Consider the following 12,836-nt stretch of genomic DNA (forward strand, 5'->3'; position numbering starts at 1 on the left):
TACCTATCACCTCTTCCATCATAAACTTAGCCTCCCCAGGCCTCACACACATGAACGCATTGCACATCCACCTAAACATTCCCATTTCAGATGATAACCGGGTGCAGAAAGTAAGAAGTGTTACTGTTAGGGGTAGGGTAGCTAGAGGTAGGCTGAAACATCTGGGATGAGGTAATTGAGTGTGACCTCAGGGATAAGGGACTAAATAGGGACGCTGCCAGAGATCGAGCAGCATGGACAGCCGTCATTAGGTAACCAAGGCCAACACATGCAAGCATGCGGGAACCTTCAAAAACAAAACAATGCGAGTTATATATACATACATACACACACACACACACACATAAATATATATATATATATATATATATATATATATATATATATATATATATACTGTATAATTAAACTGAAAAGCAGCAATATGAGGGCTGGCACAGGAATCTGCTCTCACTCACTCAGACAATTTCATCATCACTACTGTTAACATTACATGCTCAACTCACCCATCAGGTGCCAATTTAATATATATATATACAGTATATATATATATATATATATATATATATATATATATATTTTTACCCATGTTATGCATATCTTTAGACAAAGATTCTCAAAATGTTTCTTAAATTTTACACTTCAACTCTCATTCTCAGACGTAGTAGGGAAAAACGCCTAAGAATATTTCACAAAAGATATTAGTCACATTCCCAACTAAGATATGTGTAAGGCTAAGACAGATTTCTCTCAGTATGAAACATCTCACATGACAACACTTACAGAATATAAACATAGCTTTTAACACATTATAGGCTGAAATATCTGAGACTGATTACTTTCTGGTTAACGAAATTATTTTACAGACGGGATGACGCTAGAATGTATAAAAATTTAAATTTTTTAAAATATAAATTCCATTATCATAGTTATCCCACATACATTATCTGTTATAACACTAGGTATAATATAACAAAGAAAATGTACAGGAGGGACTTAATCAAATCCAAAAACCTGCCATCCCTCCAACTCACAACCGCCTTTCACATATCTCTCCCCCTCCATCCCATCGTCGGTCTCCTCCTTCTCCTCTCCCCTTTGACCTCATCCTTGGTCTCCATCACCTCTCCCCCACCATCTCATCCTTGGTTTCCTTCCTCCCTCCTCCTCCAACACATCCTTGGTTTCCTCCTTCCGTTCTCCCATTTAGTCTCCTCCTTGGTCTCCTCCTCCTGCTCTCCCACTTAGTCTCATTCTTGGTCGTCGTCTCCCACTCACCCACTTAGTTCCATCCTTGGTCTCCACTCCCCCTCCGCCTTACTCACATACATTTTCCTAGTCAGTTTCTCTCTCCATTTTTTCCACATCTCCAAACCATGTCAGTGTATTTCTCCTAAGCTTTCCATCCCGTCCACATCAACACAATGCTCCTTCTCTTCCTCAATAGTGTGTCTATCTCTCCATGTAACTCAATATGCTCCACATCCACATCAATACCACAATTCTTTACTTCCTCACTTCTCTCTCTCTCTCCCACTTCCCTTGGGGCTCCTTTTATCAAATCTGTCACATAAAGTATCCCTGCACAGTCCAATCTGTACCTCTTGATAAGTTCTGAGTCCTCATAATAACTCTAACACTTTTTTGAGGGCGAAAATTTTTCACATGGCCCACTGGGGGGGTTGTTGTTGTTCAGCCATCTTGGTACACTAAAAGTTGTAAAGGTAAGTTATGACACCCCACGAGTTGTCCCAAATATGTCATCTGCAAAGTGTACCGTAATTTGGGGGATTAAAGAGCTGTAAACCATACTGAGACAACACACCCAGAATTCAGTATTAAGAGTAAAATTATGAAATTCCCAACATTAAGAATTCTTAACTCTTCTATGAATCTTTGTTAATATGGGCCCTGAGTCACACCATTCAAGCCCTAGAATCCTGGCTCTCCCTAACAGGTCAAAACTTAACCTCCCTCCCCATTTTTCTTGATGAACAGGCTCTACATTATTCTCTCTCCTGAATTCACTGCCTATATCAAGATGTGCTCTTAGAATAATGAATTTAGAACTTAATGTAATTCTGAAGCTAACAATATTTGCATTATTATCAACAGTTCATGTTAAACAAGGAAACAAGTTACACTGCTTTACATGACCGTGACATGACAAGCACTACACTACATTACCTGGATAACCACTCCATCCCCGAGGGTAGCCTGGGCATCCACCATTCGAATCTTGGCATGACAGTCCCGGAAGTTGAGGCTCATGATCATCTTGTGAATATCTGCCTGCCCAATAATGGGCTCACTCATCGAGTTGTGCCCCCCATGCAGGAATGAAGAGTTGTGGCTAAAAAATCTGTAAAAGAAATTTTGCAACTGCTGATAATTACATGTACTCATTTAAAATTTCACTCACAGCTGTTTCATAATCTTTTACACTGCTATTAACTTTTTTTTTTCCACTTGATGCTGTAACTGGTCAACTTGAAAGTTGCTTTGAGATAAGAAATCAGTGCTTTTTGCCATTTTAAACCAATACTCATGAATCAAAAACATGCCTCATTTAGATCTGTTTCACTTAAGTAGCAATTTACTGAACCCATCCTCAACTTTAACTGAAGACTGACTGGCTGTTATAATTTGACTAACATTACCAACTGCAAATCTCACAATATTCATGGAAAACTAAAGATGCAGAAAAACAATGCATAAAACAAAATACAGTATATATGACTCAGCTCACCGGTGGAGGTGGAGAGGGGCCTTGTTTAGCACCGTGTAGTACTGGCGCACAAACTCAAGGCCAACGCACTGCGGAGATGGGGTTTCCATGACCATCCTCTGTTGCAACTCCTGAAACATCATCATCATCATCACCACCATCACCGTCACCACACCACCACCACCATCACCACACCACCACCACCATCATCTTAACCAAATTTCCCAGTATAGTACTAAACATCTTACTACTTGTCTTTTTGAGTGTCTGACACCATGTATATGATGTTTAATGAGGAGGGCTTTGCTTTAAAAAATTTTAATTCTACAATGGCCATACAGCAACAAAGACCTTTGATATTAAACTGTCAGGATCAGTTATTGTAACTAACAATCAACCAGTAATAAATAGAGCAGGTAGGATCTAGCACTATCATAAACCAATACCTTTTCCCATTAGAAATGAGGTGGTTATGGAAACTAAGAAAAAATACAACAGTTAGTAAATTACTATACCAAGTGGATAATGACACTGGCCATACACATTTCCACTGATTGCCCACTTAAACCTTTGAAAAAATAAAACAGCATTCAACAAAAAATATTTTTCATAACATCCTAGCTCAGTAAGGTACACTACACACTTTCACAACATACTGGGTACATTTACTTACCTAACAGTGTACGTTATATTATGATTAGGTAAATCTCTGCATTAATATACACCTACAACTCAACATATGGACATAGTTAAAGAGAATGTCTCTGAATTCTTGTTTGCATTACCAAGAAAATTTGGGTGCTTCCTGCCAGCTGAGAGCCTATCATCTTGGCAAATCCCACCACGTTAGACAAGCCTCATCTCCAAAGGTAACTCATGCAAGGATAAATAAACCCTACTGCATTATTCCATACTGTACATAGTCAAACATATTATGTGCTTTCTCAAGATGTATTTTTTCATCACTGCACCAGTACCACCTCTATCCCCTGCTGCACTGATTCTTTTCACAGTAGTTTACCTCCACTGAGTCATTGTTTTAAAACCACTGCAAACTGTACTTCCTATGAGGCTTGCAGCTTGGCCCATGCAGACCTGCATTGTGCCCCACATGAGGGTCTGTTGCTTGGCAAGGGCTCAGCATTGAATACAGAGTAGGTTTAACTGAATTATAATACAGTATATTGCTTAAATAACAAGATTATCAATAATTTTGGTCTTTCATTTCTCTACATTTTCTTAAATGGATAGTTTTACACTTTCAACTGTTGGCTCCTCTCCTCTGCAGAAAACAACATTTTAACCTTCTTCCCTGAGGAATTGGAGTAGGCATTACAGTATTAATGTATGGTACCAACCCAACACAGAAAACTTACAAAAGAGAAAACTACTGCAAGAGAGAGAATAAAATGTGGCACCAAATGCCTTAATAAAAAGACAGGTGTGTACTGTTGTAGACAACTGGTACCTGTGAGTGTACAACTCTCAACACTGACCCAGTAGTGATAAACAGATACAGTAATGCTTAAGGGACAGATACTGAGGACATGAGTAGCTGAAATGAGGATCACCTCCCTGTTTCATTTTTTTTTTTTTTTTTTTATGCGAGGAAGAAGGAACCAAAGGCCATGAGCCCGCAGTAACAGTTCCCTCCAAGAGAAAAACAAAATACAATATAGAGCCAAATTCAAGATCCGATCATTTTGAGATGCCTGGACACACTGTGTTTGAAAGACTGGAGATCATAGGCAGCAGGAAATACAGACAGAGCGAGACAGTTCCAGACTTGACCTGTTGCATAAATGAAAGACTGGGAGTAACGGTTAATTCTTGCATTAGAGAGTTGGACAGAAAAAGGATGAGAGTCTGCTGCCAGACGGGTGCTACGCGCCCGTCGTAGAGGTGGAGGAATGCAAGCAGACAGTTCAGAGGAGCAGTGACCATTAAAGTAGCGATAGAAAAGAGATAAAGGTATGTTGAATTTTTGCTTGGTTTATGAATGCAAAGCAAAACAGTACTTTGAGGTTTTCAGCCAAAAAATGAGTACTGGTAACTGATGAATAAGATATTAAGATTTTAACAAAATCCAAAAGGAAGGCAGCAAACATTAACAATTCTGAGAGTTGAGCAGAGGGTGTTGCGATGGTTTGGGCATATGGAGGGGATGGATAATGAGCGACTGGTGAAAAAGATAACTAGATCTGATGTGAGAGGTGTAATGCTGAGAGGAAGACCACGAATAGGATGGATGGACAGTGTGAAGAGAGCGCTGGATGCGAGAGGGATGTCTGTTGAGCAAGGAAGAGTGGCTGTGCGTGACAGAAATAAATGGAGAGAAATTGTGAATGAATAAGTGATGACGCAGCCCTGAGGGGATATTCTCCCGCATTTGGTATGATCAGCTAGTCAGGTCAGGTGCGGGTAAGGGGATGGGTCTGTTATGATGTGGCAGGGGTAAACCAGTTCTGCTGTCGGGCCCTGCTGTGGATGTCACTGATTGCACTGCGCAGTTGACCCTTGTGCGGTGTGGTGCGGTGAGGATCTGTCCGTTCTCCCCTTTGGGGCTAAGATGCGAATGAATGTGTTTGAATGGATGAGTCAATGGGGAGTGTGTCGTCCTGTCTCAGCTACCTCCCTTTCTTTGGGGGAAGCAGCCTAGGTATATAGATAGATAGATAGACGGTCACGACTTGGTACATAATGGCATCGTGTGAAAACCTATTGCACAACGATTTATCATATACTGTATTAATGTCGATTTAAAACAGGTTCAATGGGGATATGTTAGGGGTCAAGGGCCACATAACCTGATATCTCAAAAAACCTTACCATTTTAGGCTTGCCCTTGGTACCCTCAATAGCACAAAATAGCACAAAACTTTCAACTAGGGATAGCATTCTTGCCTAACATGATTTCCAAGTCATAAGCTTCAGTATTACAGACAAAAATGTTACCACTCCATTTAATATTGCACACTGCACTACTCAACGTGCACTTGCACCGTCTGTTATCTGGTGATAGTAGTCGTGTTTCAATGGACCTTGCACAAACAAAATGGAACAAAAAGGAAACGATCACATCAATGTAAACAATGCGTGGGTGTCTTAGCTTAAACATACGATTGTCGGCTGTGTGGGAGGCACCAAGTATGTACAGCAATACAGTACCTCGATATACGATACCCGAGCTTCACGATGGGGGTAGAAATACCACCATACCCTGCCAAACAATGACCAAAGCCCAGTTTAACGATGTGTTTTGATTTTTTTTTACTAATTTTGATAATATTCTCTGTATATCTATCTATCTATTGCTAGACGCCTTAATCCCATAACAGGTGGCCACAAACAAATCGCCTCCATGTCGCCCCGTCCCTCACCATTTCACTGCCCTGCTCCCAGCTCACATCCCCCTCTCTCATATACCTCTCCACTCCATTCCTCCATCTAATCCTTGGCCTCCCTCTCCCCCTCCCCCCCCTCCACCTCGCTCACATATACTCTCCTCATCAGTCTCTCATTCTTCATCCTCTCCACATGGCCAAACCACCTCAGCGTGTTTCTCCTAACGCTTCCTCTCACACCCACATCCACACCACCACGCTCCTTCACTTCCTCATTTGTCAGTCTCTCTCTTCATGTGACTCCACATGCTCCTCTCAAATAACTAATTTCCAGTGCTCTGACTTTTCACTTCTGTCCCTCCAACAGGGTCCAAGCTTCACTTCCATACGTAAGAGTTGGTATCACAATACAGCAGGGCCCCACGACTAACGTTTTTTTGACTAGCAATTTCACGTCTAGTGATAGGATAGAAACTGTCTTCAGCTTCATAACTAGTGACAAAACTCTCGAAACTGGCGTCTCTTGCAATCATCATCTAGTGAGCCACGAGGCACATTTCTACTCATTTTCCTAGCAAGCGAGTCTCATCTAGCGAGTGAGCTGCACCTAGTGAGCGAGTCATTTGGTGTGTTTTGATTCACTGTTGTCCTGCCCATCACTACATTAGTGCGACCTTGCCCCCCCCCCCTTTTTTTTTTTAATACCTAGCTTCCCTCATTGTTCACTGTTTTTGCTAGCCTCATGGCTTCTGTGGCTGGTGGTGGAAATGGTGGTGAACCCAATGACTAAGAAGGGTTTGGAAGTGATGATGAGATACTACGGGGGATAAGGAGAATGGGTGGTGCTCGAGAGGATGGCAATGGTGGAGAGGAGGGTGGCGATGGTGTTACTCCCAGTAAGCATGCGCGCTCCCAACTCCCAACTTTTTCTTTCAGTAAACTGCATTCTGAGCATTTAATGGTGACTTTTTGTTGCTTTGTCCTATTAATTATAATAAGTATATAAAAAGGTGACTAGTGGATAAAAGTAGACAAAAATGGAAAAACAGTCGAACTTTCTAAATGTTCCAGTCTATATTTATTTTTCGCTATATATAGTTTGCCTCCAAACTAGCGGGTTTCATGACCAGCGAGGTTTCATTACTCTCTTAAGATCGTTAGTTGCAAGGCCCTACTGTACTGTCATGTCGTAACTTTTCACTTCCATGCTCACTTCCCTGTTCCTTATCACTGTTTTCAAGGAATCAGCAACCTTTCTTCCTTGTTGTACCCTTTCATATATATATGTATAAATAACAGTATATATACAGTCATTACTTCTTTTACAATGGGGTTACGTCAGGTCATACCTTATCATATGGTACCAATTTTATTGTAAATCGGTACATCGAAACCCATTATAAAAAGGGGGGTTACATCAACTCAACTTCCCAAAGTCACCTAACCAAGACTGAACCATAAATGACAACGCACCTTCATTCCTTCCTGTGCTGGTCCAAGTCGTCTTCAAGTCATCACCCCCGAGGCTGGGGGACAGCCTGTACTTACAGGCACTAGTGGTCAGCCTCTGAGTCTGATAGGAACAGGTTAGGGGGAGGGGAATCCAGCCCATACCTGCACCGACCTTAGCACTGGGACCCATACTTGCACTAACCATAGCACTGGGCACACAAATCCACAGCACTGTAGTACGATGTTTGGTTGAGAGGTGACGATAATAGGGGGGCACACATGAACAAGCTGAAAAGACAGGGCTTTGAAGGGGTGGCGGGACCTGAACCATAACAATGCCTGCACACCGGGGCAACCATCTTGCCTGAGACAAGTGACAGTCACTTTACGTGTGCCTGGCACTTTCCAATGGCAAAATTTTTACAGCGGGAAATTTATTGTAAATCGAATTTTGGGATGGAACTTTTCTATTATCATCGCAGCGAAATATCGTAAACTGAAACATCGTAAAACAAGTAATGACTGTATAGAGTAAGTCCTCGTGTTTGGACGCATTTTACTGCAACGCCTTGTTCTTTGCGCAAGAAAAGTTTCTGAGTTGTCTCACAATTCGCAAATTTCCCCACAATTCAATGCTCCCAGCCGGCAGTCGACGACGCATACTGATCCTCATTTGTCAGCGGCCATCTTGCGACCACCCTGTCCACCATAACCGACATGGCAACCACCTTCGATGCACACAACAGGACTATGCCTGAGGCTACCAGCATCCTATTAACCTTGAGTGATCTGAAGTCTTAAGTGATGACCATCTACAACAGGCACATAAAGGAGCACAGACAAGCCCGGATCACATGATATTTTCATGAGAGAGAATGTGGCTGCTATTCTCTAAGACTTGGACATGCCAGCAGGAGTGGATGAAGGAGGGGAAGTGGAGGTGCTGGAGCCTGAGTTCAACTTCGAGGGCTTCAGCATAGGTGATGGGGCTTCCCCAGAGAGGCCCATGTCACCTAGTAACTAGCCCATCTACCCTCAACACACCTTCGCCTGCCACTCAAGCCAGGCTTCACTTTATTTCTGGTAAGGATTTTTGGTGTTGCAGCTCTTTATAACAGCTTTAATGTCTTTTCAGGTACATGTTTATTGTGTTCTGCTGTTTTAGCATTAGTAAACACTCTTCATTAAATTTTGGGTAGGGCCTGTTTGGTGTTACATTACTTTATGATAGAGTAGGTACATGTCCCACCGGAACGTTCCTTTGTTTTTCCCACTGATTCTGGCTTCACAGCCAAGCAAATACCATGATCATGCAGACCCATTAACCACAGACAAGAAATCACCACTGCAGGGCCATACCCTGCTATGACATGAAAATATTGGGGGGGGGCGGTCCACAAAATGCTGTGGGCACACAAAACATAATGGTGGAATGGAATAAAATCATGGTACAGTACAGTAACCTAGAATAAAATCAAAGTCAACACTCCTAATTCAACCGTCCTACATCAATCTTACCCAGGATCTCCTGCTTCTCCAGAGTCATCACTACCCTCTTCCTTTTCCCTGGTGAAGGGGCAATAATCATACACCCTAGGGAGAGGCATGCAAGGAATAGCAAGGCCTGAAGCAGGAGGGAAACAACCACAAAAGCACAGAGTGCACCGCCATAACAACCGTCAGCGAGATGTTTACTACACTGCCGCTGCGCGGGAAATGAGAATGACTGAGGGGGTCTCTAGCAAGCGGTGGGTGAACTACCCAGCCAAACAGGGCAGTGCAACTGGGCTATTCCCGCCTGGCCTGGCATGAAAATGTTCATCCAGACATAATTTCCTCCCGCACACAAGAATTTTGTCCGGATATCATAAAAAATTGTATGAATAATGGTTTTCAACAACTAGATCATGGCATCTAGGTAATGGACTGTCCAAGCATCAACATCGGCAGAGCAGCTACTTACATGTTAACAGTTTTCTAGTGGCATTCTGATTCTGTTGGTTATTAAAATATAAGCATCAACATAGCCTGAGCAGCAGCATCTCTGTTGGCATTTATCATCAATGTACATATATTTCTGTACTACTGCATGTTTCAGTAAAATTCAATAGGAAGACGATCATGCATTTCACTCGCATAGCGATTTTTTTTTTTTTTTTTTTTTTTTTTTTTTTTTTTTTGAGGACTAGTGCGATCACCTTTAAAAGAATTTCACTGCTCTTATTATTGCTAGTCGGACTGTTATTGTTTGATAATCTCTCCATATGACCACAGCCTTAGCTACACAAGGTTTCACCTTTCAGTGAGTTCTTTAACCACAACCACTGGGCAGCAGGTATAACTGCAGCAAAATGGGTATACAGGGGTCACCGAGTAGCAGGAGGGGGCGCATATGTCTTCCCACCATCACTTGAACCACGCGCAATTCCATCTCCGCACAAAAGGATAGGAAGGGAGTTCCTCCACAGCACATAAGAAAGTCAGTCTGTCCCATGCCTTTGCCAGGTGTACAATGATGTTTTCAGGTTCCTACTTCTCCAATTCCGTCCCCACCACCCGTGGCCAATTACCCCATCCACCCCTACCAAGACTCTTTCCAAGGATACTAGGAAAGGACTTAGTGCCACAAACCATGCCTTGGATGCCACTGTCTAGTAATGAAGAACTTATCACATTGAGAACAAAGCCATAGTTGAGGTCATGAGCACACGCATGAATACATCCTAACTGTTGCACCAAAAATTATATCTCTTCCTCATGTCTTTACTCATGGATGGAATAACCTACAGACCTGTTTCCCTTACTGCTATACTTTCAGAGATATTAAGGTTTGAAAATAGGCTATTTTTGGAAAAATACACATGGGAAGAGAGTGACTGCATGATAAATAGCCCGGCATTTAGGGGTTAAAAATCAGATGTTCGAAATGTTGAAATCCATGCCTGGACTGTCCTACATATTTTACCTTCAAATCTGTGTAATCAATGGGCCACCAAGCACAATTTCTTTACAGCAATGAGTTACTTCTGGTATGTACAATCTGGGATATCCACATTGAAGAATGGTTCATTTACATTAATGGAGGGTGAAAGACTGACGAAGAGAGTGTATGTGAGTGAGGTGGAGGGGGGAAGAGGGAGGGGGAGGCCGAGGATGAGATGGAGGGATGGGGTGGAGAGGTATATGAGAGAGGGGGGTGTGAGTTGGGAGCAGGGCAGTGAAATGGCAGGGGACAGGGCGACTCGGAGGCGATTTGTTTGTGGCCACCCCAAACGGGATTGAGGCGTCTGGCAATAGATAGATAGATAGATACATCATATAGGTAATTTTTTTTTTCATTGACTGGTGTTCAAGCTGATAATGAGGCTGGTAAACGATGTGACTCACGAAACCGCTCTCAGATCAAAACTACCCTTCCACCACAAATAACTACAAACAGAAGCTTTTACATAAGCAGCAATTAAATTAAAACCACTGAATTACTAAGAGAGACATGAACAATTAGGAGAAATAATGCTGGCAGTAGCAAACCCTTTCCCTAAAAATTTTCTGCACAAACTGAAGGAAAGTTCCCACTAACAAATGATTATAATTTAATGAATGATAAATTTCACAACTGTGAAATTCGTTTATGACACCCAGATTTTACATTACTAATGACTGTATGATGCATTTGACACCCAAACTCTGCGGAAAAAGAACACTAAGTTTGGACTGTTCATGCCGGAGGACCTCCTACAGGGGGCAATAGATCAATTCGAACCTGAAACTAATTTGTCCGCAAACTGCTCCAGTTAGTTAGGTTAAGTTAGATCTATCTATCTATCTATTGCCAGACGCCTCAATCCCGTTTGGGGTGGACATAAACAAATCGCCTCCACGTCGCCCTGTCCCCCGCCATTTCACTGCCCTGCTCCCAACTTACACCCCCCTCTCTCATATACCTCTCCACCCCATCCCTCCATCTCATCCTCAGCCTCCCCCTTCCTCTTCCCCCCTCCACCTCACTCACATACACTCTCTTCGTCAGTCTTTCATCCTCCATCCTCTCCACATGGCCAAACCACCTAAATGTGTTCCTCATAATGCTTCCTATCACATCCACATCCACACCACAACGCTCCTTTATATCCTCAATCATCAGCCTGTCTCTCCATGTGACTCCACAGGCTCCTCTTAAATAACTCATTTCCACTGCTCTCACTCTTGACTTGTGTCCTTCCAACAACGTCCAAGTTTCACTTCCAAACGTTAGAGTTGGTATCACAATACTGTCATGTAGTAACTTTTTCACTTCCATGCTCACTTCCCTGTTTCTTATCACTGCTTTTCAAGGGATAAATGATCTAGAAGCCAAATCAACCTGAAAGTCTGTCATGGTGGGTGGCTGTTTGCCACAGTTTGCACGTAGAACTGGAAGCTATACAGTTATCTTCAAAGTTATGCATTTCAGCAACTTTTTAAAGCTTTCAAAATGATAATTATGTCAGTTTAATAAGAAAAAAAAAAATTATGCATGGGAGCTCTCCTCGTTTCACCAATTTCTTTTGTTTTTGTAACTTTCAGAGTTCCATCACCTTTCACACCATTATATTAGCATAAAATATTTAAATTTTTAAATCTGCAGACTATAAAATTTTGATAACCTAAGATACATGTCAAGTCCATGAAGCAAATTCCTTAGCACTTCACTCGTACAGCACATGTTCACCTCAGTTCCTTCGAATGTTGTTCTCTATCTTTGCCATACTGTCTGACTTCCTACGACGGGAAGTATCGTACTTTCAAGTTCCGTTTTTTAATTACCCCAAAAGGCACGTGTTATTTATAATGAAATGTTTCACACAAGTATCACACAATCACGTAAGGTGATGAGGTTTGGGAGAGTGGTGGACCGGATGATAAGAACCACCTCACCCATCTCATCCATTGTTTACCACCATAAAAACTGTACACTCGTATCATTTTCCCCTCATTTTAACGTAAATTACGTGTTGCTAGTCAGACCCTTGGCTCTGTCTTCATCACACAGATCAGGCAAGGATTAACTGCGAGAGGAAATAATCACAAAGGACTTCAGAAAGACCTGACACTTGAAGGCTTCTATCGACAGGGACACCGGTAACTTGTTCTTGTTAGTTTAAAGGTATTTCCCATCCTATCTTACAACTTCTCACATAAACCTGTACCCAAATCATTCAACTAAAACATGGTGGTGTCTAAAATTACACAACTTACGTACTTTGAGAGCCTGTCAAGATTTTCCTCAAGGTGTTAGATGTTGAGCTTGGTAATATGGCTGTTTGTGGTGG

The 12,836-nt window shown here is 42.1% G+C and overlaps 1 protein-coding gene across 3 annotated transcripts in view; it reads right to left on the bottom strand.

Moving 5' to 3' along the window:
- Window positions 1-12,836, bottom strand: part of rin (ras GTPase-activating protein-binding protein 2) — a 95,767-nt gene extending 82,931 nt beyond the window's left edge. For 2 of the 3 annotated variants that reach the window (XM_080280333.1, XM_080279902.1), the window contains exons 1-3: window positions 12,767-12,836; window positions 2,750-2,859; window positions 2,188-2,362 (exon numbers count right to left, since the gene is read on the bottom strand). In XM_080280333.1, coding sequence (XP_080136459.1) covers window positions 2,188-2,362; window positions 2,750-2,844 — 270 coding nt within the window. In that variant the 5' untranslated portion in view covers window positions 2,845-2,859; window positions 12,767-12,836. Of the gene's footprint in view, window positions 1-2,187; window positions 2,363-2,749; window positions 2,860-12,766 lie in introns of those variants that run through there. The other variant, XM_080280880.1, reaches the window with a different exon arrangement.

This window comes from Coenobita brevimanus, chromosome 1, assembly GCF_032717465.1.
Source record: "Coenobita brevimanus isolate Jiangsu-jjx chromosome 1, ASM3271746v2, whole genome shotgun sequence".
Taxonomy (NCBI): Eukaryota; Metazoa; Arthropoda; class Malacostraca; order Decapoda; family Coenobitidae; genus Coenobita; species Coenobita brevimanus.